Here is a 25,637-nt window from a genome sequence, read left to right on the forward strand (position 1 = left end):
TGCTGTAGTAACACACGTTATAACACCCCCTTCTTTCTGCTATATAGGCATATGTATATTTTTCTCTTAACTCTCCTCTTTCTCTGGTAATAAAAATGGTTGTTTTTCCCTTTGGGTAGTAGTTTTTGAGGTATTTTAGCTCTGAGGTGAGCAGTGTCTTTCTGAGTTCTTGTCAGAGCTAATCCCCAGGGAAGCACACAGTTAAATGTACATCACTATTATCATTTCCTCCTAGGGTTTGTGTTTGCAAAGGGATTTTGAATAGTCATGACTTCCCATAAGCATTTCTGATAGTTAATGGTGGCTGATGGAGCACTGCATCTGAAAGAGAAATGAGCTTTCAGGGCATCTTCAGGCCATGGTGTTATTTTTTAAGAGGAGATGCTGGATTAAGGGTAATGTAATGGATGGTGGCATTGCTTTCTTGGCTCTTTTATTTTAAAAATCTAGTGAATTCCAGAATTGAACCTTTTTCCTAAGGTTGTTCTTTGCATTCAACATTATTCTTGGGCTGCTCTTTTTTTGTTTTTGGCTGCCCCCCCACTCCATTTGATTATTTGTGTGTCTTTATATTTAAGGTCTTTTACATTGTCCACACACAGGTAGTCAAACCTGCCTCCTCTGTCTACTCCCCCTAAGTCGGGGCCACCCCTTCCCTGTTTCTTTCTATGAGTGGATGTTAGAAGGCTGGTCTTATACTGGTACAGCAGGTGGGAATACAGGGGGACCTGGCTTTGGCAGTGAGTGCTGGTATGGAAGTGGCTTCAGGACAGAGTTGCCACACATGACAGACAGGATCATGGGCTGGGCTAGGAGATCTTAGCCACAGCCTTTGCCTTGTCTAACCCTAGTCTGACCCCTGTCTGCTTGCGCTCCCTCAGAACTGTGTGCTGTGTGTTTGCTGTGGGAGGGCTGGTACTCAACCAGTGGGTCTTTGTCAGTGGGTGTTAACCAGAGAACAGTGACGCTGTCACTCTCCCAGTCATAACGTGTAATTGGTAAAGAGAGCAAACTGCTCTGAGTCTTGATCCTGTAGCTGTAGGGCTCAGTCCACGCTGCTGGACACTGGCCATCCCTTGCTGCCACGTGACTTTCAGGTACAGGTGGGTAATACAGCACGCTTTATGATTCACTCAGGGGAGCTTTCGTGAGAGGTAGGGGAGTGTTTTGGGACTACACATGTATGTGGTTGGTCAAGCTGCCTGCTAGGCACAGAGAGCGGCTGACCACTCGGGCAGTCCTTCCTGCATTGGTGTTTTCACAGCAGTGTCTACCTGTGACATCATTCTTGTTTGTGTTTTAGGGGAGATGAGTGAGAGCCGAGCAAAGAGAGTTCGAATAAAAGAGGTAGATGGCTGGACCCTGAGGATGCTAATCGATTATGTTTACACTGCAGAGATCCAGGTTACAGAAGAAAATGTTCAGGTAAGAGTGGACATTTAACACTGTTCAGCTCTTCATGCAGGCAGCTTTGTTTTTTATTTTTTTAGAGACAGAGTCTCACTTTATTGTCCTCGGTAGAGTGCTGTGATTTCGCAGCTCACAGCAACCTCCAACTCTTGGGCTTAGGCGATTCTCTTGCCTCAGCCTCTCGAGTAGCTGGGACCACAGGCACCCACCCCAACGCCCGGCTATTTTTGTTGCAGTTTGGCCGGGGCTGAGTTTGAACCCGCCACCCTCTGTATATGGGGCCGGCGCCCTACTCACTGAGCCACAGGCATCGCCCTATGCAGGCAGCTTTAAATCAGAAAAGCAGACCTGGCTGGGTACAGTGGCTCATGCCTGTAATCCTCCCTCCTAGCACTTTGTGAGACTGAGGTGGGAGAATTTTTGAGGCCAGGAGTTAAAGAGAAGCTTGAACTGCAACATAGCGAGACCCTGTCTCCATTAACGAGAAAGAAAAAGAAAGCATACCCACACCGTGTACATTTTGTACCAGAGTAATAGGCGTCATTATTAAAATTGTATTTCTAAAGGATGTTGGGAGCGATTACATCTTTTTAATAATGTTTTTGATTTCAGTATCTTTTATGTTCTTGGACTTGGAAAATACAAATCCTTCAGTTCTCTGAATGATGGTTGTTCTTTTGTGAAAACACTGTCATATTTATGTATAATACTGATTGATACTGACCACAATTTTTCTTTATTTCTTTGAAGTGTAAAGTCTACAAAGGATGTTTTTGACTATTAATAGCCTTTATTTCTTTTACTATTTCAGTATCTTCTTTATGTGATTCTAGAATTTAGCTGGAAGTTGACATTGCATCTTTCTTATTTTCTATATAAAAACAAATGTTTTATATATATTACGTGAATGTTTAAATAGTACAGATGGATGTGAAGTAACAGGTGATGGTGCCTCTCTAAAAGGTTGCATCTCTTTGAGCCTGCTGCCCATCCCCCTATGGACCCGTCTCCTGCAGAGGGCAGCTCCTGTCATTTGTGGATGAAGTAACAGGTGACGGTCCCTCTCTAAAAGGTTGCACCTTGGGCGGCGCCTGTGGCTCAGTGAGCAGGGCGCGGGCCCCATATACCGAGGGTGGCGGGTTCAAACCCAGCCCCGGCCAAACTGCAACAAAAAAATAGCTGGGCGTTGTGGCGGGCGCCTGTAGTCCCAGCTACTCGGGAGGCTGAGGCAAGAGAATCGCCTAAGCCCAGGAGTTGGAGGTTGCTGTGAGCTGTGGCCATGGCACTCTACCGAGGGCAATAAAGTGAAACTCTGTCTCTACACAAAAAAAAAAAAAAAAAAAAAAAAAGGTTGCACCTCTTTGAGCCTGCTGCCCACCCCCCCCACGAACCCATCTCCTGCAGAGGGCAGCTCCTGTCATTTGTGGATGAAGTAACAGGTGACGGTGCCTCTCTAAAAGGTTGCACCTCTTTGAGCCTGCTGCCCACCCCCCCATGAACCCGTCTCCTGCAGAGGGCAGCTCCTGTCATTTGTGGATGAAGTAACAGGTGACGGTCCCTCTCTAAAAGTTTGCACCTCTTTGAGCCTGCTGCCCACCCCCCCACGAACCCGTCTCTTGCAGAGGGCAGCTCCTGTCATTTGTGGATGAAGTAACAGGTGACAGTCCCTCTCTAACAGTATGCATCTCTTTGAGCCTGCTGCCCACCCCTCCACGGACCCGTCTCCTGCAGAGGGCAGCTCCTGTCATTTGTGGATGAAGTAACAGGTGACGGTCCCTCTCTAACAGTATGCATCTCTTTGAGCCTGCTGCCCACCCCCCCACGGACCCGTCTCCTGCAGAGGGCAGCTCCTGTCATTTGTGGATGAAGTAACAGGTGACGGTCCCTCTCTAACAGGTTGCATCTCTTTGAGCCTGCTGCCCACCCCTCCACGGACCCGTCTCCTTCAGAGGGCAGCTCCTGTCATTTGTGGATGTAGCTCCATCGAGACCATTTTCCATCATTCATTTCCTCTCCCTCTTTCTCTCTCTCACAGACATAATTTTCTTTACTAAGTATATTGATGCCATACTTTTCTGCACTTGCTTTTTTCACTGAACAGAGTGTCTTAGTGGTCTTTATGTATTCCTATGAAAACATGTGGGCCTGGTGCATTCTGTAGCCTGGTATTCTGCCGTGTCTGTCAGGATGGATGATTTTTTACCTTTACAAAAATGACGCAGTGAATGGATGCTTTTATATTTTCAACCCAAAATTTTGTAAGCTAAATTCCTGAAAATGGAATTGGTGGATCAGAGAATACAAGCATATTTTAATCTTTTGATAGTGATGCCAAATTGTCTCCTAAAAATCTGTATTTATTTATATTCTTTCTAACAGGGACACTGTGTTTTGAGGACAATGAAAAGAAGTAGGACTAAATTCTTAAGAAATAATCTTGATATTCTATTCGTACAAATAGGAAATTGTGGTTTCAGTCTTTAATTAATTCATTAATTTATTTTGAGACAGAGTCTCACTATGCCACCCTCAGTAGAGTGCTGTGGTGTCACAGCTCACAGCAACCTCCAATTCCTGGGCTTAAGCAATTCTCTTGCCTCAGCCTCCCAAGTAGCTGGGACTACAGGCGCCCGGCACAACCTCACGGCTATTTTTTTGGCTGTAGTCGGCATTGTTGTTTGGCAGGCCCGGGCTGGGTTCCAACCTGCCAGCTTTGGTACATGTGACTGGTGCCTTAGCCGCTGAGCTACGGGCACCGAGCCTGTTTAATTTTTTTTTTTAACTAGTGTGCTGCAGAATGTTTGAACGTGGAGACGGAAGTCTGCACTTTAACTTGTTAAGACCTGCTGTCGATTGTTAAATGTGAAGTATTGGCAGTGAGAAGGCTTTCTGCTGATCTTTCCCAGACAGCCTCGTTAGCCCTGGCTGTTTATGAGGAAAGGCATTTGAACAACCTTGGTGGATACCGGTTGTCTTTGAAGTATGGATGTTCCTGTTGGATGGATAATTTTTAGCAGGGAAGAAAGTGTTTGGCCTGACATCACAGCACCAACACGCCATCTTGTTCTGGTCTTTTCTGTACATTTAAACTACTTGCTAGATTCTGGAGCGTTGTTTTCAACAAGAACTTATATTGGTTTCTTTTTATTCATTTTAATGCAGGGCTTCATTGTGTCCCATCTATGACCTTCAGCAAATGATTTATTGATTTAGTTGATTCACATAATGACTGCACAGGGGGACGGTGTTTTGAGCCTGAGACTAAACTCCGTGAGAACAATCCCGAAGGCTTGCTCTTTGTGAGGGGAACATTGGCCTAGTAGGAATTAGGAGAATGCCTCTCATGCTTCTTTTAATAACTGTCATGTTCCTGTCCCACAGTATTAGTCATCACAGCCTTTCAGAAGACTTCCTGCCATGCGGGTACTCCTTTTGTGACATCACTTAGCTCTTAGCGTGTGTAGTAATACGTCCCGGGAGGTGCTTTTGGCAGCGTATTTATATATTTAGCATTTTCTCCTTAAGAAGGAGAGGGATGTCTGTTCAGCATGGTATCCTGGTATGTAAAGCTTTGTATTTCCTTTTTTCTTGAGACAGAGTCTCACTATGTCGCCCTTGTTAGAATACTATGTGTCACAGCTCACAGCAACCTCTAACTCTTAGGCTTAAACCATTCTCTTGCCTCAGCCTCCATAAGTAACTGGGGCTACAGGCGCCCGCCACAACACCTGGCTGTTTTTTATTGCAGTTGTCATTGTTGTTTAGCCGGCCTGGGCTGGGTTCGAACCCACCAGCCTTGGTGTATGTGGCTGGCGCCGTAACCGCTGTGCTACAGTGCCGAGCCTAAAGCTTTGTGTTTCATTTCGAACTACTTGTTTTGGAAAAGGTGGTTTAGAAATAAAATCAATGAAAATAACCTTCCCTTTCCGTAACAAATACTTTCCAATGAAATATAAAATAAGGCTTTACATAACCAAGATCTACCAAAACATCCGTTCCTCTGTTCTGTGTGTGTTTTGTGTGTCTGTACTTTGTCAAGCTTCTTTCCTAAAGTGTTCTCCACGTAGGGGGAAAGAGCAGTGCGGTAGGTGTGTGGTGTTGTCAGTGCTGCTTTGAGGTTTCAAGAGGCTACTGCTACGGAGAGCCCCATTCTGAGTGTGCTGCCCCGGAGTACTGAGATGGGGGATGGAGCTTCCTGTAATTCTCATGTTTGTTGTTGGTATGTTCAAATTACTTAATTTTACTTAATTTACTTGATTTACTTAAAATCAAATCTTGTGCCAGGTGACCGCTCTTGTAGGTTTCTGTTTTAGCAATAAAATATAATATTGGGGTAGCAGATATCTCTGGGATTGCATGTTTCGTTGTAAAATTGTAGCACCATAGAATGCTGAGGTCCAGCTGGCTTAGGGTCAACTTGATACAGAGCAGGACCATAACTCTGGTTTTTCTAAGAGTCCAGTTAGGGGTCTCTTCCATGACTTACGGTCTCCTGCACAATTTTAAAACAATATAATAGCTGTTTGAAGCGAAGGTTGTTACCTTAGAGTTAGGAACTAAGTAATTTGAAAAATTAACTCCAAAGAAGGAGCAATTGTTACTTCATTTTTAAGCAATAGAGCTTTAATTCTCACTATTTCAAGTTTCCCAGATTTGTGTCTTAGTGTGTTTTGTTGCTGGGTTTTTTGTTCTTGTTGTTTGTTCAGGTTTTTAAACTTTGGCTTTCATTTGGGTATTTGGTTTTATTTATGGCAAAGTTGGAGGATATTTTGAACTAAATTAATTTAGTCATTTATTATTTTAAAGAGAGATCAGAGGAGAACCATATTTTACTATGACCATCCTTTTAATTTAACTTTTTTTTTTTTTTTTTGGTTTTTGGCCAGGGCTGGGTTTGAACCTGCCACCTCTGGCATATGGGACCGGCGCCCTACTCCTTGAGCCACAGGCGCCGCCCCAATTTAACTTTTTAGTTGCTGTTGAACGAATTAAAACTTAACTTGTGTCTGGAGTTTCTAAGCAAACTTTATGAGCTGTATAAATGTGGGAAAAATGTAGAGAAAATACAGCCAAAAGCAGCTGTGATGTGGGCTTGTAAACCTTTTAGGACCGTGGACACTTTTGGGAATCTAATAGAAAACCACAGACCCTGCTCCAGAAAAGGTCATGAGCGTGGGCACAGTTCTGTGTGCGTTCCATAGAGCCGCGGCCTTGCTGCTGCCTCACTGTTGGGACGAGTGGGCTGTAGAAATAAAAACATACATTTAGGGCGGCGCCTGTGGCTCAGTGAGTAGGGTGCCGGCCCCATATGCTGAGGGTGGCGGGTTCAAACCCAGCCCCGGCCAAACTGCAACAAAAAAATAGCCGGGCGTTGTGGCGGGCGCCTGTAGTCCCAGCTACTCCGGAGGCTGAGGCAAGAGAATCGCTTAAGCCCAGGAGTTGGAGGTTGCTGTGAGCCGTGTGACGCCAGGGCACTCTACCCGAGGGCGGTACAGTAAGACTCTGTCTCTACAAAAAAAAACAAAAAACATACATTTAAATCTCTTTAGATGTGGATATGTAAAGGTAAATGTATGGATGTGCATATAAAGGGCTGTTCACGTGGGCATGTCTTTATCTTTGTGCAGGGCAGTTTACAAGTGTCTCCTTTGGTGTTGCCACCTTTTACCTGTATAAGACAGTCACCCCTTTTTGTGACTGTGGAAATAGGCTCAAGAGGGTTAAATAGTTTGCTCAACATCACATGGCCGCTTTTTTTGTTTTAATTTATTTTAATTTCAGAATGTTACGATGTATACATGGTTTGGTCATGTAATTTACTTTTGTACATTTTAAGCCAAAAGTTGGAAGGGTCCCTTCACTCAGGGTGTTCAGTGTACCCGTGAGGTGCGCGTTAACAACCCTTCCCCCACCTACGCGGTCCCCTCGGGTTTGACGTCCACGTGTGGATGGACCAGTTGTGATTTACTGTTGGGCGCATGTGGTGGTGTCTTTTCTATTCCTGCCACACTTCACTGAGAATGGTTTCCAATTCCGTCCCAACTGTTACGAAAGATACTCACTTGATCACCGGTTTTTTGCGTGTGTGGCTGAGTAGTACTCCACGGTGCACATACACACCATTCTAATTTAATCTGCTCATGTACTGACAGGCACTTATGTTGTTTCCTCATCTTTTTTTTTTTTTTTTTGAGACCGTCTCCCTCTGTTCCCAGGCTAGAGTGTCGTGGCATCAGCCCAGCTCATGGCAACCTCAGACTCCTCGGCTCAAGCCATTTCCCTCATCCAAGCCTCCAAAGTAGCCGACACTTTAGTGTGTGCCATCAAGCCCAGCTAATCTTTTTTATTTTTGGTGGGGTTGGGGTCTGGCTCTTGCTCAGGTCGGTCTCCATCTCCTGAGCTCAGGTGGTCCTCCTGCCTTGGCCTCCAGAGTGCTAGGATCACAGGTGTGAGCCACTGCTTCTGGCCACAGCTGTTTCCATATCTTAGCAGTTGTGAATTACGCTTCTATAGACATTTGAGTGCAAGTATAGTTTTGATAAAATGATCTTTTTTCCTTTGGATATATACTCAGCAGTGGGATTGCTGGATCAGATGGTAGGTCTACTTCCATTTCTATGAGGCATCTCCATGATACTTTTTTTGTTTTTGAGACAGAGTCTCACTTTACTGCCCTTGGTGGAGTGCTGTAGCATCATAGCTCACAGCAACTTCCCACTCTTGGGCTCAAGTGATCCTTCTGCCTCAGCCTCCTGAGTGGCTGGGACTAGGGGCACCTGCCATAACGCCTGGCTATTTTTAGAGATGGGGTTTTGCTCTTTCTCAGGCTGGTCTCAAACCTGTGAGCTCAAGCAATCTATCCTCCTTGGCCTCCCATAGTGCTGTGATCATAGGCGTGAGCTACCCTGCCTGGCCTCGTGCTACTTTCTAAGGAGGTTGTACTCGTTTGCAGTCCCACCAGCAGTGTATTAAGTGTTCCTTTCTCTCCACATCCACACCAGCCCTTTTTGTGGAACTTTTTGGTAAGAGCCATTCTCACTGGAGTTAGGTGATGCCTCTTGGTGGTTTTGATCCACATTTCTGAGGATTAGAGATGGTGAGTGTTTCTCAGGTGTTGTTGGCCTTTAGACGATCTTCCTTTGAAAAGTCTCTGTTTGTGTCTCCTGTCCACTTTGTAATGGGGTTGTCTGACTTTTTCTTGAGTTCTTTGTGGATTCAGGTTACCTGCCCTTTATCACATGTGTGGCAGGCAGACATTGTCTCCCATTCTGCAGGTTGTCTGTTTACTTTAATGACTGTGTCCTTGGCTGGGCAGAAACTTCTTAATTTGATCAGATTCTGTTTGTTTATTTTGGTTGTTGCTGTGGTTGTCATTTGGGGTCTTCATAAATTCTTTCCCTGGGCTGATGTTTTCCAACAAGTAATACAGACATTAGTGTAAATAATCTTTGAAGAAGACTCCAGAAGGAATCACGGCAATAGTAAAAATCCACACATGGGCTGCACAGCCTAGGACACAATCACCAATGGACAGGCAGCCCACAGAATGGGAGGAAAGGTCCACTTGCCACATGTCCAGCAAAGGGCTGAATCCCCAAGGAATTCATGACAAAAAAAATCAAACAACCTCATTAAAAAAAAGTGGGCAAAAGACGTGAACAGAACCCTCCAAGAGAAGACAGATGAGTGGCCAGCGAACACAGAGTGTGCCTCCTAGTCACAAGCAGGCAGCCACCACGTTTCTTCACGTTCCACACAAGCGCTCACAGTACAGAAGCTCACCAGACAAGTGGTGCAAAAGTCCGCAGATAATCAAACAATGCAGCCTAACACAATTCTCTTTCTAAGGTTTTTTCCAAGGGACTTGGGCATGGAACTTCCTTATGTTGCAACAAAATTGACAGATTCCAGACAATACAGGGATCCTCACACAAAGATGCCAGGGCCTGTCAAAGAGATGGGAATCCAGAGAGTACAAATGCTGCCCCATAGGCACCTCAGATGATGGTCTACGTACCCCACAGGGCTGGAAGGCAAACCCTTCCCAAATGGTGGCCTAGTCCTCCTGTTGCCTGGGGGCCGTAAAGGAGCTCTGAATTCAAACCAACCACTACTTCTACTTGACCTCATGCCTCCCTCCCAATAAAAGGCACCTCAGAACAAATAAAACCAATAGGAAGGTCTGAAGCCTCCCCATATGGGTGGAATCAGAGTCTTGGCATATACGCCGGGGAAATTCACAAAAAAAGGCCTGGCATCCAGACCCTTTCAGAATTCATTTCCTTCTCAACTCAGTTCAAGTTTCAAGGTGTTATGTCTACTCTGGGGAGACACAGATGGGAGTTCCCTGGAGCTAATAAACAGGCTCTGGCAACTGCTGAGGAGGCTGTTCCTTGCTCTCTCATCTGGAAAAGTAGTTGCTTGAACCACAAAGACCCACAGCTGTGACCCAGGCTGCTTCCAGCAGTTGTGGGGTGTAATTCTGCCAGGGTGCTGATGGGCTCACCCAGGGATGCCAAAATCTGTCACCGAAAGCTCACACTTGTTCCCCAGGCCACATCAGAGAAATAGGGACAAGCAGCATGAGGAGAAGGAGAGAGGAATTTACTATTTTGCCAGCAAAGGAGGGAAATAGCAGACTATTTTCTCAAAATCCAACTTCCTCACACAACACCTATTAAGTTGTCATTGTATTGCTTACAAAGCGTTTATAAATTCGAAAATTTAAATGTTTTTTTAACAATTTTTTCTTTTGTTATCCAAAAATTACTCAATGTATGCTTTTTTTTTTTTTAATTGTTGGGGATTCATTGAGGGTACAATAAGCCAGGTTACACTGATTGCAATTGTTAGGTAAAGTCCCTCTTGCAATCAAGTTCAATGTATGCTTTTTCCTTAGATGTCTTGCTTAATATTTTTGGAGAATCCTAAAGGATATTGAATTTTTTAAAACTTTTGCTTCATTGCTAAATTTGTAGTTTTGTTTCGTAGGTTTTGACTTCTCAGGCTTTGGGAATTTGTTTTGGTTTCCTAAAGGCGGGTAAGAGGTTTTCATTTGACATAGGTATGAAAAACAAAGGTAAGGATGTTAAGAAACACTGCCCATGCGCCTGTGGCTCAGTGAGTAGGGCGCCGGCCCCATATGCTGAGGTTGGCGGGTTCAAACCCAGCCCCGGCCAAACTGCAACAAAAAAATAGCCAGGCGTTGTGGCGGGCGCCTGTAGTCCCAGCTGCTCTGGAGGCTGAGGCAAGAGAATCGTGTAAGCCCAAGAGTTAGAGGTTGCTGTGAGCCGTGTGACGCCATGGCACTCTACCCGAGAGCGTTACAGTGAGACTCTGTCTCTACAAAAAAAAAAAGAAACACTGCCCATGACAGTAAATGTTCTTATCCCCAAGTTATTATGAGTCTTCTTCTGTGTTAGGACTTTATGAAACATCTGATAATTTTGAATAGATGTGTTTTAAACCATTAATGATTAAACATTTGTTGCATGAAATGGAATTACTTGAGACAGAAGCATTTTAGAAATGGGACAGAATTTTTCAAGAGACATTTAAAATCAACTACTGGTAAGAAACAACACATCCAAGTTTTAACACAGTCTCAGTAGGTAGAAAATTTAACATAATGTGCCCATTTTGTTATTGGTGGTGTCATGCAGGTTGTTTTTGTTTTGCTTTAAACTTGAAGTTCGGGCGGCACCTGTGGCTCAGTGAGTAGGGCGCCGACCCCATATACCAAGGGTGGTGAGTTCAAACCCGGCCCCGGCCAAACTGCAACAAAAAATAGCCGGGCGTTTGTGGTGGGCGCTACTGGGGAGGCTGAGGCAAGAGAATCACCTAAGCCCAGGAGCTGGAGGTTTCTGTGAGCTGTGATGGCACAACACTCTACCAAGGGCAATAAAGTGAGACTCTGTCTCTACAAAAAAAAAAAAAAAATAAACTTGAAGTTCTAGGAGCCTGTCATGTGTAGTGTTTCGTCCGTGTGGTGGTCCCAGGAGAGCACCACTCAGAGGGGCTTTTGTGGTCCCAGGCCTGTTTAAAACTTAAAAACGTTTTAAGTTGGATTAATTAATAAAGGGCCATTAAAGTGGAGAAATCATCAAAAAAAGAATACATGTGTACTCTAGATATTTAATTCTTTTGTGATCTAAGCATGATCAGCTGATGGGAGGATTGCATACTGTCTCCTGCACACCCTCCGCACCACAGTCACGCATCAGCTATAATTTTCTAGTTCTTTTCTTTTAAGGTACAGCAAGAACTGAGACACTAGAAAAGAAATCTCAGTGCAAAGTCTTTTTTGAATTACGTAATTTCTCTTTCATTCCTCCCACATCTAATCTGAGAAAAAGTTTTTTTTTTTTGCAATAACACGTTGATCGTGTCACTGTAAAGCAATCAACTGAGATTTCTTATAAACAACTGTCTTTACACTCACATTTTTGGATGACATATTTATTTAAGTTATATAATTCCTATAACATGTGCAAATGTCATAAACAGATGTGGGGACAATTCCAACATGTATGAGCTAGTAAAATGCAGCTTGGCTGAAGGGGCAGAAGTGTGCCTACACAGTACTCTCTGGGGGCCTGGGGGAATGGGCTGAGCAGAGGTTGGTACAGAGTGCTTTTGCTGTGTAAATCCCTACGTTGTATAGATAAACATTGAAAGAAGTCCCATTAGGTGGTATTGCTTTTAAAATGGATAGTTAAGGTATCCTATCAGTTAGACATTGATGGAATATTTGCTAAGTACTCAATCCTGGTGGTAAAAAAAAAAAAAAAAAGTGAATAAGGAACAGAGTGTAATAAACAAGACTATATGCTTAGATTGGATTTGGATTTTGGCTTTGCTATTTAAGTGCTGTGTGACCTTGTCCAAATTGCTTAACCTCTCTGAGCCTTATTTTGTCTGTAAAAGTGGGGTAATGCTGTTCTTTCTCATACATCTATAAGAGCTTGTGGCACGCCTGTCATTAGATAACTGTGGAGGTAAGAAAAGTGGGCACCTTAGTAAGTCTGGTTGAGATTGGGGCTTGAGGCAGAAACTCAAGGGGGCAAGACTGGGAGCCCTGACCTGGGGGGCAGGCGATCAGTAAGTAACTTTTTTTTTTTTTTAATTGAAACAAATGACAAATTTTATTACATGAGTTAATTTTTATGTCCAAGCACAAGGATAATGAAATATATTTCCCATGCAAAATATTATATACATTATATAAGATACAGTGGTAACAATGTAGTGTAGGTTTCCTGGGAAGCAGACTCTGTGATAGAAATATACAAGCAGGAAGTGTATTTATTGGGCAGTGCTGTCTAGATGAGGACCAGGGAGAGCGGAAGAATGAAGCAGGACTCGGGGCAGCACCTGTGGCTCAATGGAGTAGGGCGCTGGCCCCATATGCTGGAGGTGGCGGGTTCAAACCCAGCCCCAGCCCAAAACTGCAAATAAATAAATAAATAAATTCTAAAAAAAATAAAAAATAAAAAAGAATGAAGCAGGACAGACAGAGCAAGAAGTTGAACTCTATCGAAGTCCCGACAAATATCTCAGTTGGTCCCTTGAGGAACCTCTGAAGTTGGAAAAGCCTCTCAAAAATGTCTGAATTGAGGCAATGGCCAGTCTTTGGATATTTGCCGCCCCACAAACATGAACCTTGAAGGAGACGACTCTCTTTAGCCAGGGGTAACTTCCAGAGAAGAACTCAGCAGAGAACTGAGTAACTTTTTTTTTTTTTCAGATGAAGTCTCACTGTATTGCCCGGGGTAGAGTGCCGTCAGCCTAACTCATAGCATCCTCAAACTCTTGGGCTCAAGAGATCTTCGTGGCTCAGCCTCCAGAGTAGCTGGGAGTACAGGCCAACTACCATACCTGGCTAGTTTTTCTACTTTTAGTAGAGACAGGGACTCCCTCTTGCTGAGGCTGGTTTCAAACACTTTAAGCTCAAGCAGTCTACCCTCCTTGGCCTCCCAGAGTGCTAGGACCAATAAGTAATTTTTAAGCTGAGGGTAGTGTGGTCCAAGTTAAAATGTCCAAGGGGAGCGACAAACTCGGGTTTGAACGAGATGGGGGGACAAGGCAGTGGAGGTCAGCACGGCCTGTGGTGAGCCTGTGGCAGCGTACTTGATGCAGAAGAGCTGTCTGGGTGAACATGACCTAGGCCTACAGCTTTTCTAGACAGTCTGGGAACGAGACTTGCTGAAGCTTCTGTAGTTGTAGAGACCATAGTCAGATGAGCTTGGGATGTGGGGGTGTGCGTGCCCAGAGGGAGCTGGACGCGAACCCAGCATCTGAGCTAGGGCTCGTCACACGGATGCAAGGGCTCACACTGGTGTGCTGGCACGACAATGACAGTGCCTGACCCTGAGCACTGACGAGGTTCTTGGAATGGAACTGAGGGGAAGATCTGAGATTTCTGGTGGGTCAGACTAGCCCAGGTAAGGGTTGATACCTCCTCTGCTGCTTTGTACATAGGCTCAGCTTTCCCTTTGCCTTTCCTGCTTCTGAGCTGTTGAGCTTGCCCGTCTTTGTATGCCAGTATTGATCCTGAAGAATTCCAGTTTTCCATCCATAGTTCATTGCATATTTATGAGGCCACCGTTGTGTGCCAGGCAGTGTTCCAGCCTCGATGATGCAGCGTCAGGCAGGATAGACAAGTCCCTCCTGTCCTGGGAGGAGAGGTACGGGTGAGGCAAATGATACACCCACTGATGAAATGGGAAAATTGTACCTTGTTGTTGTCTGGGACAGAGTGGTTCCAGTAGAGGGCTGAGTGAAGACAGGAGGAGCGATGTGACGGTCAAGGCAGAGCACATTCTGAGCAGCAGGAGCACTGAGTGCAGAGGAGCTGAGAGGTGAATTAGCGTGGTGTGTTTAAGGGCCAGAAAGAGAAAAGAGTATTATTTGGGGAGAGTAAATGATGGGAGAGTGGAGAAAGATGAGATTGGAAAGGTCGATAGTGGGATTTGTAGACTGTGGTGAAAAGGTTAGATTTTGTTCCATTTTTAGGGCTTAAGGAGGGGATTTGTGCCTGAGACTAGCAGACCCCAACGTTTGTGGCACCAGGCACTGGTTTCATGGATGACAATTTTCCCACAGACTGGGGTCAGGGATGGTACATTTTTGTGCACTTTATTCCTGTTATTATTGCATTATAATGAACATATAATGGAATAATTATACAATTCACCATAAAGCAGACTCAGTGGGAGCCCTGAGCTTGTCTTCCTGTCACTATATGGTTCCATCCTGTGTATAGCTGTTCCCTAGTGCCAGCATTGCTGCCTCAGCTCCACCTCTAATCATCAGGTGTTAGATTTCCATAGATGCCCCACAGAGCGCAACCCAGATACCTCATGTACAGTTCACAGTGGGGATCACAGTCCTCTGAGGATCAAATGCGTCCGCGGCTGTGACAGGAGGTGAGTTCAGGTGGTGATGATGTGGTGAGGAGCGGCTGTGACAGGAGGTGGATTCAGGTGGTGATGTGAGTGGTGAGGAGCGGCTGTGACAGGAGGTGAGCTCAGGCACTGATGTGAGTGGTGAGGAGCGGCTGTGACAGGAGGTGAGCTCAGGCACTGATGTGAGTGGTGAGGAGCTGCTGTGACAGGAGGTGAGCTCAGGTACTGATGTGAGTGGTGAGGAGCGGCTGTGACAGGAGGTGAGCTCAGGCACTGATGTGAGTGGTGAGGAGTGGCTGTGACAGAAGATGGGCTCAGGCACTGGTGTGAGTGGTGAGGAGCTTCTGTGACAGGAGGTGAGCTCAGGCACTGATGTGAGTGGTGAGGAGCTGCTGTGACAGGAGGTGAGCTCAGGCACTGATGTGAGTGGTGAGGAGCTGCTGTGACAGGAGGTGAGCTCAGGTAGTGATGTGAGTGGTGAGGAGTGGCTGTGACAGGAGGTGAGCTCAGGCACTGATGTGAGTGGTGAGGAGTGGCTGTGACAGGAGATGGGCTCAGGCATTGGTGTGAGTGGTGAGGAGCGGCTGTGACAGGAGGTGAGCTCAGGCACTGATGTGAGTGGTGAGGAGTGGCTGTGACAGGAGGTGGGCTCAGGCACTGGTGTGAGTGGTGAGGAGTGGCTGTGACAGGAGGTGAGCTCAGGTGATGATGGAGTGGTGAGAGGCGGCTGTGACAGGAGGTAGGCTCAGTTGGTGATGTGAGTAGTGAGGAGCGGCTGTGATACAGAAGCAACTTCCCTCTCACCTCCTGCTCACCTCCTGGTGTGGGGCTGGCTTCAGAACAGCCCACAGACCAGCAGTGATCCAGGTTTGGGTTGGGGACTGTAGCGTCTGACAGAGCATTCTTGTCCTCCAGCGCTGTGTGGCGGATGGAGTGGAGGGGCAGTGGTAGAAGTTGGTAGGCCGTCTGGAGGCCTGTTGGGGTAGGCTAAGTGGGAGACTCTACTGGCTTGGGCCTGGGTTGATGGAGGGAGGTGGTGAACAGTGGTCAGATTTGGGGCCTTTTGAATGTAGGGCCATTGGAATTTACTAAAGGACTTGAATGAGAGGTGGAGAAAGGAGAATTATGAAGGATGGCTCTTGGGTTTTTACCGGAGCAACAGGCTGGGTAATGGTAATCTTTTTTAAAATTTTATTATTTTATTTTTTTAATCTAGCCGCCTCAAAAATTAGTTTATGACTCAGAATTGTTCTTCTCCACGGAAATCTTTAGTAAAAGGTGAAAGATTTATGCAATCTGAAGAGAAACCAGAGTATAGTAATGGTACTCGTGTCTGAGATGGTGGAGACATGGGATGAGGATCCCTTTTTGGGTTGGTAGGAATTAGTGATTGTATTTTGGACTTTCACAAATTGGAGTTATGAGTAGAGGTGCTGCTGTGTGGGTTGGCTCTGTGTCGGAAGGGGTCATGTTGGAGAGGTAGATCTGTCATATAGGTGGTATAGAATCACCAAATTGGCTAAGGTCACTTTGGGAGGTAGTGTAGAGAGGGAAAGAAAGCCAAAGACACCGTCTGGAGTGTTCGAGATTTTAGCTGAGCAGATGAGGGAGATGGAGCAGCCAGTGACAGAGGAGGAGAATCAGGTATGTGTGGTGTCTTGGTGCTAGTTCTGGAGAAGAAAGTATTTCAAGGCAAGGTGGTAGTTGGGTTGGATGTTTCTAGTAGGCCACCAAAGGGACTGGCTGGTGGACTGACCGTTGACCCTGGTAATTGGTATCAGTGCAGGTGTCACGTCCCAGTTTTCATGAGACATTGCCACTCTCTACCTGCTGATCTGGTGTCTTGACTCACTAGAGGCTGTATTATTCAGAAGTGTTCCAGTGTGGATGGTAAATTATATGTTCACACTAGTTATTAGTGACTTTGGAAAAAGCTATTTAGGTGTGATGGCGAGAATGAAAACTGGGACGCAGTGGACTGAGAGGAAGCGGGCTGCAGAGAGTCCAGGCAGCTCTCTTAAGGCATTTTGCTAAGAAAGGGGAGAGGGGTGCTAGCTGATGATAGGTTTTATTATTTTTTTTTTGTGGTTTTTGGCCAGGGCTGGGTTTGAACCTACCACCTCCGGCATATGGGACCGGTGCCCTACTCCTTGAGCCACAGGCACTGCCGCTGATGATAGATTTAAGGCGGTATTGTTTTGCTTTGTTTTTAATGAATAGTTTATTTTTGTTTTTTTTTTGAGACAGCACCTCATTCTCTTGGCAGGGCTAAAGTGCTGTGGTGTCATAGCTCATAGCAACATCAAACTCCTGGGTTCAAACAATCCTCTTGCCTCAGCCTCCCAAGTAGCTCAAGGAGTAGGGCGCCGGTCCCATATGCTGGAGGTGGTAGGTTCAAACCCAGCCCCGGCCAAAAACCACAAAAAAAAAAAAAAAATAAAACCTATCATCAGCTAGCACCCCTCCCCCCTTTCTTAGCAAAATGCCTTGAGAGAGCTGCCTGGACTCTCTGCAGCCCACTTCCTCTCAGTCCACTGCGTCCCAGTTTTCATTCTCGCCATCACACCTAAATACAGGTGCCCACCACCATGCCTGGCTAGTTTTTCTATTTTTAGCAGAGACAGTTTTTCTATTTTTAGTAGTGCCCTAAGCTCTTAAGGATGTCTTTAGGCAATGATTCACAACTAGAGGGCGGGGCCCCTGGTGTTTTGAATTCTCCCCTATCTCCTTATTTATGGGTATTTATTACATTGGGCCATTTATTTTTTTCTGCCAGAGACTATAATTGTACACTTGATTGCATTCTAAGCCTAGTTGTGTACATGCTTCCTCTCTGCTCTTCCAGCACAGCCCCCTGGATCTTGATTGAGTGATCATCATTCTTCATCCTCAGACACATGTTTGTAAGGTGCCCAAGTAGCAGAGGAGCTCAGTAGAAGGCCATCTTCAAGGTGAATCAAACATCTACTGAGCAATTTCGTAAATGTTCTTAATGAGCTCTTAGGATAACACCATTTAAATTAAGTGTATAGCGCTACATATTTAAATTATTATTGAACAACTCAGAAAATAATAATAAAGAGCCCTTAGATCAGCTCTCTGCTAGGTAGCTTCGTGGGCCAGTGGACTCTGGCTAATGACCATATTAGAATTTGGAACTTTAATCTTGAATTTACAATGATTTCAAGAATGGCTTTAGAAAGACATTAACCTTTTTGTTTTCAGCTATTAAATGAGGCTAATAATGTTTTGCCCCCTCATAGAAATAGTGTAAAATGTACCATTTTAAAGCTTGCAAAGATACCTAAATGCTCAGTGAGCATTGAACAGACATGAGAAATGGGCAGCAATAAAAAGACTTAATTGGGCGATGCCTGTGGCTTAGTGGGTAGGGCGCTGGCCCCATATACCAAGGGTGCCGGCTTTGAACCCAGCCTCCACCAAATTGAAACAACAAAAAGAAAAGGCAAGGTGCGGTGGCTCACGCCTGTTGGGATTACAGGTGTGAGCCACCGCACCTCGCCTACAAGGCATTTATTTTGATGAACAGGAAATGACCCCATCCTGATTATGATTTAGCCTCTTATAACAATGTTATACTAATTTGAGCAGAAATTAAATCACCTTCTTAGGTGAATTTTTTCTTGGCCTTTGATTTTTGCCTTGTGTTGTTTGGGGTGGAGCCTCTGTGTGGAACCAGGCTGATTGATTGTCAATGCATGGAGTCTGTCTGTCCAAACCAGTTTAGGTAGCGAGAGCCTACAGTTGTTAAATTTTCTGTGGTTCTGGCATGTTTCAAACCAGAAAGAGGCTTTATAAGCTCTAGCATTATTGACAGATAGTATTTTTTAATTAAAAAAAATTTTTAACATTTATTGTTGGGGATTCATTGAGGGTACAAGAAACCAGGTTACACTGATTGAATTTGTTAGGTAAAGACGCTCTTACAATCTTGTCTTACCCCCATGACATACAGTTTTCAAAGGTAAAGGTATTTTTACCTTTTGGACTTTGATTTCTTAATCTCATTGTTAGATTAAGAAAATTAATGTGGGGGCGGCGCCTGTGGCTCAGTCGGTAAGGCGCCGGCCCCATATACCGAGGGTGGCGGGTTCAAACCCGGCCCCAGCCAAACTGCAACCAAAAAATAGCCGGGCGTTGTGGCAGGTGCCTGTAGTCTCAGCTACTCGGGAGGCTGAGGCAAGAGAATCGCTTAAGCCCAGGAGTTGGAACTTGCTGTGAGCTGTGTGAGGCCATGGCACTCTACCAAGGGCCATAAAGTGAGACTCTGTCTCTACAAAAAAAAAAATTAATGTGCTTCTGATAATTTGGTTTAAGTACATTATGTCTTTCTTCAGGATATATAATTTATGAAAACTTAATTTCTTTTTCTTTTTCTTTTTTTTTTTGTAGAGAAAGGGTCTCACTTTATGGCCCTCAGTAGAGTGCTATGGCCTCACACAGCTCACAGCAACCTCCAACTCCTGGGCTTAAGCGATTCTCTTGCCTCAGCCTCCCGAGTAGCTGGGACTACAGAAAACTTAATTTCTTACGAAAATAGAGTATAGCTAAATTAGTAAAATGTATTAACAAGCTGCTATTTAAAATTAAGTTTACGAATGCTAAGTACAGAAATTTGGGCACATAAATATGTCTGACTTTTTGTTCATATTTTGGATTCTATCAGGTAGGATTATGTTTTTCATTAAAGATTTTATTTTATGGTTTAAAAAGGCCATCTATGGACCTCTAGTTAATCTTTTAGTGTGAGTTTACACTTAGCCAAAAGATGGAGGATCCTCCTAAATCTTTGGGATCGCACGTGTGAACTACCACACCCAGCCTCTGAGTAGTTTTGATCTGAGGTTGATTGAATCCACAGGTGCAGATTGAATCCACAGTGAAGCCTGTTGAGGGGCAGGCATGCATAAAGGTTGGTTGTTGCTCATGGGCAGCCAGTGCACTTTGCTGAAGAACACTGAAAAATAACACAGCTGGGCTCTCTCTGGGGTCCCAGAGAGGTTGTCAGTAAGATGAGTGGAGTTATTTAATTGCCTTTTAACTGTGATTTGATTTTTTTTTTTTAAACTTAATGTGTACTTTGCCATTATGTGTTTTCTCACTTTTTATTTCATCAGCAATAGTTTGGTTTTACAATTGCTCTTTGTTTTTATGTCCAGCATTGACTGTGAGAAGCAAAGCTGGGAGATAGTATAGTGAATATTGATATTGATTGTTGACAGGGAGGAGAGAATATAAAATGATTTCTGGTGAAAAATAACAGCTGACAAAGAGTTCTGTCCCAGGAAGAAGGCCTCGTCTCCTGTGTGCGCATTTGTCTGTGTACCTGCGTTTTGATTTAGCATAGTAGTTAAGAAAACGAAAAATCTTTAAAAATTATTAGCAGCCTCTTTAGCCTTGATAAAAAGCCCCATTGGAATAAACTCAGGAGTCTCTAGGGGTCTCTGAATGATACAAATCAATTTAGAAAGAAGATAGAAACGGAGCAGGCATGGATGAATAGAGAAGAGGGAAGGAGACAGAGGAGAGAAAGTCTCAGGAAGGGGGCGGGAGGAACTGTGTGTAACAAGGCTGTGCAGTGCCCAGAGAGGCTGTTGGAGGGCTTCCCCTGTGCCAGGCGACTGCCACAAAAGGAGGTGGTCAGGACAGTCATTTTGACAGTTGTATTTGGCAGTTTTCATCCACGGTTGTAAACCTCAGTACTACCATTAAATAGAGATGATTGTTATTAACAGTTGGGGTCTATCCCTCTAGCACTGTCTATGTGTTTATACACACGTGTGTTTACACGAGAAGGGATGATGCTCCTGGCACCACCTTTGAAAAGCTAGGGGCTCATAGCTCAGTGGTTAGGGCGCCGGCCACATATACCAGGGTGGGCGGGTTTGAACCTGGCCTGGTCCTGCTAAACAACAATGACAACTACAACAAAAAAATAGTCGGGCATTGTAGTAGGCGCCTGTAGTCCCAGCTACTTGGGAGGCTGAGGCAAGAGAATTGCTTAGGCCCAGGAGTTTGAGGTTGCTGTGAGCTGTGATGGCTACCGTACTCTACTGAGGGTGACAGTGCAATTATGTCTCAAAAAAAAGAAAGAAAGCCAGATGCATCGTTGATCCTCTGTATTATTTTACCTCTTTTCTTTGAGTTAACTGATAAACTTTGCCTCTTAAACTTGCTTTCTTATTTTATCTTTTAAGTTTTTTAAAAAAGTTTGGGGACCACTGAAGGTATTTACTAGTTCCTATTCTTGTTGTTAGATAGATTGATGCCTCACCTCAGCACCCTAATTTAACCAGTTTAAATTCTGTTTCTGGAAGGTGGATGTGAACTCACTGATAGTGTGTGGCCTTTTCTTCTGTCATTCATAGAATACTGCAGTTGGGGAGAGGAGGAAGCCTGAGGGACCCTGTGGAACTCCAGAAGGCAGTGTGGGCCCTTAGGGGTGAACGCGTGCAGCAACTGCAGAGAAGCAGTCATGGTTTTTGATTTGTGGTGATTTTAGAGCAGAAGAACTGAAGGAGAGGAGATGAAAGTGGATTAATTCTGATAACTTGAGAAGGGGCTGCCCCCCTTCCATGTTTTGGTCACTTTGCTAAGTGCAGCCTCATTTAGTTTCTGTAGTATCCTGGACAGAGGTATGTCTTTTCAAATGAGAAAAATTACAGCTCAGATGGGCTAAGTGATTTTCCAGGGTCATACGGCTGTAGGGAATATAGCCATATTCAAGTCCAGAATTCTTTGATTCTAAAGCCTGTGGCTGAAGGCCACATTACTCCCAAATTTCTTTCTTTTTTTTTTTTTTTCCAGATTACCTTTGCTTTTCTACTCCTTTAATTATACCATTGGAAATTCTACTATTTGCAGGAATATTCTGCTTAAGAGGCTGCCTCTCTTAGCAATTTAAATATTATACTTCTCTGGAAGGGTTTTGTTCTGGAAGATTTTGCATTGTTAACCATTAATGTACGCTAACAATAAGATGGCCTTTTTTTTTTTTTTTTTTTAATCCTGCAAGCAGCAGCTATCCCAGGGGTGACGCATGGGCCAGGGTGTGCTAGGAGACAGGTGACCCATAGTGATCAGGAACCGATCTGGGCAAAGTCCTGGTTGGGTGCAGAGCAGAGGGATGGTTACTGGTGGCTGAGGCTTAGGGTTTTGAGACACAGACGTGTGAATAAGGAGATAGCAGGGTGTTAAGAATGGGCATTTCCTATGGTGAAACTCTGTACTGGGCCCCCCATGTACCAGAAAGAGGAAGGAAGTCTTCTTCCTCCTTTCCTGCACCCCACACCCTCCTGCGGTCACAGCAGCTGGGTAATGCTGTATTCATTGGGGTATGCTTTTTTTTTTGCTGTTGTAAAATTTTTAAAGTGAGTATGACCACTAAAATTTCCAACTGTGACTCTGCAACTTATAGGAGTGAAGTCAGAGTGGGCAGAGGAACAACTACGGTCTCTGTAGGCAAGACTCAAATGGTCCCCCACATGTTCCCTGGACATTAGCCGTGACAGGGAGGGCCAGTCAGGCATGACAACATTCTGCTGCCAGGGGCTCTAAGCACCCCAAGTTCAGAGCTTTGTGGACATGTAGGTGGGCTGGGCAGATGGAAACCTTGGTCTCATCCATCTTTCCCTGCTACCCACATGAGCGACGTCCACTATTCTTGGTGACACTCCGCAGCAATATATCTAGATAGGACTTAGGAGTTTCTGGAATGGACACACTATAAAAATTCCAAGATACTGCCTAATTATTTCAAGATACTTTATTCTTAAAACAGGTCCCAACACTAAGCTTTTGGCCCATTCTGCCACTGTACAAGCTGCAAATGCTTGCTGAGCAGCAGAAGGGTGCTCTTCATAGCATGTCTGAAAAGTGAATAAAAATCCATATAAAACAAATATTCAAATAGTTTCCATAGGAACACAGATAAGTGTGACCCCATCTCCTAATCTTACATATTGCTGCATCAGTGCCAACCCTACTCTTACAAAGACATTTCAAAACTAGCAGTAATTAAGTTAAATGGTCCCCCCAAATCCCTTAATTCAAGCTAAACTTGCAGTTAACAGCTACAGAATGATATCTACACATTAATACTAGCTGAAGCACAGGTTGCTGGGTGACATTTCATTCCACTTTCCCAAGCACAAGACATAGGCAGAGTGCCAGCATCCTGTTGTTCTACTTCAGGTAGGGAGTCGGGGTTCTGGATTTGTTGCACGGGTTGCCACGTCGGTCCTAACATCACATAGTAGATAGTCGGCCTCTGGAATCCGTTGAAAGTAGAAGCAGCAGCTACAGTGTAAGCACCCATATTTTCAAAGAGCATCCAGTCGCCCACATGCATTTCTGGCAGTCACAGCGCTCAACAATCTGGTCAAGGCCATCACATGTTGGTCCCCATATGCTGGATGAATAATACTTCTCATCTGGTTTAGGTCTCTTTTGCAGAAGAGGCTTTACATGAGCATGATCATAAAGGATGCAGTTAAACGATCCGTATACTCCATCATTCATATAATAAATACATAAAGGTTTGTTCACTGGACTCATCTTCATCATCAGAGCCTATCTGTTCCTTTAATACAACTTTTTTTTGGCAATGATATTAACTGCAAGTGTGAAAGCTGATGCAACTTAATATCTGCCTGGCTCAGCTATGATTCTCACTCCAGAGTCTGATGGAAAGTACTTGTCCAATGCTGGGTTGATTACACCAGTGATCTCTTCAAATTTGAGCTTCACATTCTCAGATCCAAGAAAGCCACCATCAATATCAAGCAGGTACATGCTGAAACCAACCTCAGCTCCCATGTCAAAGACACAGCGGGCATCAGAGATTGCCTGCACGAAGGTCTCAGGATCATTACAGCCACTTCCTGCGTGGAAGCTGACACCAATGACAGCAATATTTAGCTCTTTTGCCCATTCCAAAAGAAGTCTGCTGGTTTTGAGTGTGGCACCAAATTTAACACTGAGTCGACAGACTGCTTTGGACTCATCAGTGACAATCCTCAAAACCAACTTGGCCTTTGGATGTGCTCTGGCAACTTTGATCAACTTGACTTCACTGTCAAAAGTTATCATCTGGGGCAGCGCCTGTGGCTCAAAAGAGTAGGGCGCCAGCTCCATATGCCAGAGATGGCAGGTTCAAACCCAGCCCCGGCCAAAAACTGCAAAAAAAAGAAAAAAAAGTCATCCTCTGGACTCCATTATTGGAAGTGTACTTAATTTGAGACACTTGTTTACAAAGATTTGCATAGATAATCCTCTCTGGAGGCACCCGAGACTTTGCACCAATTGTATTTCAGTCTTGCTAGCATAGTCACATCCTGTCCCAATGGCTCTACTGTCATTACATTTGACTGCATAAAAGGGAGTAACAGGAGGAAGAGCTTTTAGCCATCTTCTGTGTTTCTTGAGAACATCTCTGAGGTCTGCTACATAGAAGGCATCCTTATCATCAGAAGAGGAAATTTCATTGATTTTTTGGTCCAGAATGTCCTTGGCAGTAAAACCTTCATCAAGCAAGTGGCAGTCGAACTCTTCATTACTAATGATGTTCATGGTTTCTTGATGTTTGTCTGAAATGCAACAAATCGAAAAACTAAGAGATGGAATTTAAAGAAATACTTCCAGCTTCTCACAAAGGCAGTTCTCCAGGAATTCTGAATCCCACTGTGTGTGTCCTCCGAGGAACAGTGGAAACGTTCTCAGAGCATCTGGGTGCCGCCGGCCAGCCCCATGGAGAAGCCGGGAAGCTGCTGTCCCCGTCAGCGCCTGGCTCCCGCCTGCCGGAGACGCTGGCCCGAGGTGGTGCTGGAGTAGCTAGCAGAGGGGCGGCCATTGGTGGTGTACTTTATAACCATTTACAGCATGCCCACGAGTTAAACGTTCAGTAAGTATCAAGCAGACAATTGAAAAACTTGTGGAAACACGACTTATTTGTGAATGGGGATCTCAATGCGGATTTTAGACATGTGCTAATGAAAGTCACAGATTGCCTTCCATGATGAGACTGTTGGACTCTAGCAACATACTGCTTTTTTTTTTTGTGTGTGTGTGTGTTTTTTTTTTTTTTTTTGGCCGGGGCTGGGTTTGAACCCACCACCTCCGGCATATGGGACCGGCGCCCTACCAGCTGAGCCACAGGCGCCGCCCGCAACATACTGCTTTAAGCTTGTGGATTACATCTTCCTCTGCTTGTGCCTTTTGGAAAACTGTTACCTTCTTTGTTTGGGGTCATTTCAGGCACGCTTGTACCTTTGCTTTGGGTATAAATACAAAATTGTTGGGAAATTCATAAAAGATCTGCTTTTTAGTGCACTTAACAGTGAAGTTAAGACATCTAGAAATCCTACATACGGTATAGTTGGACCTCTTGGTAGTTGCTTCCTACTAAACAAATTGCTAATGGCTGAGGATTTTATGGACGTACTACATCAATTATTTCTCTCTGAGGAGTAAATGCCCAAGCTGAAAATAAACTACAGATCCTAATAGCCAAATAGAAGGAGTGAACTTGTCTAAGTGAAACGTGTAATTTGGCTTGTCAAGCAGAGTACAGTGGGATGGAAGCGTCTGTCTTTAAAACATGCAGCTGGTGAGAGTGTCGCGTGGACGCCGACTGTCTCGTGTTCACTTCTCCTCACTGACAGCGGTGCCCCTCTTTGTTCCCTGCAGAAGACTTCTCTCCAATATAAAATGTGTACCTGGTATGTTGGCAGTCACCATGTCCATATGAAATCTGTTTTCTGTTTCACACAGTGATGGCATTTTGAGGTTAGATTCATTTAA

General features: G+C 44.6%; 1 protein-coding gene and 2 pseudogenes across 2 annotated transcripts in view; 1 reads left to right on the forward strand and 2 right to left on the reverse strand.

Moving 5' to 3' along the window:
• Window positions 1-25,637, forward strand: part of KLHL2 (kelch like family member 2) — a 123,941-nt gene that overhangs the window by 38,426 nt on the left and 59,878 nt on the right. Inside the window, exon 4 of the mRNA XM_053593194.1 lies at window positions 1,304-1,425. Within this exon, the coding sequence (XP_053449169.1) occupies window positions 1,304-1,425 (122 nt within the window). The remainder of the gene's footprint in view (window positions 1-1,303; window positions 1,426-25,637) is intronic.
• LOC128589300 (uncharacterized) lies at window positions 16,032-16,132 on the reverse strand (annotated as a pseudogene).
• Window positions 22,581-24,623, reverse strand: LOC128587250 (ornithine decarboxylase-like; annotated as a pseudogene). The gene is made up of 2 exons (XR_008380554.1): window positions 24,049-24,623; window positions 22,581-23,939 (listed from the first exon to the last, which is right to left on the reverse strand). The product of XR_008380554.1 is annotated as an ornithine decarboxylase-like (transcript).

Source organism: Nycticebus coucang, chromosome 6 (genome assembly GCF_027406575.1).
Source record: "Nycticebus coucang isolate mNycCou1 chromosome 6, mNycCou1.pri, whole genome shotgun sequence".
NCBI classification, from domain to species: domain Eukaryota; kingdom Metazoa; phylum Chordata; class Mammalia; order Primates; family Lorisidae; genus Nycticebus; species Nycticebus coucang.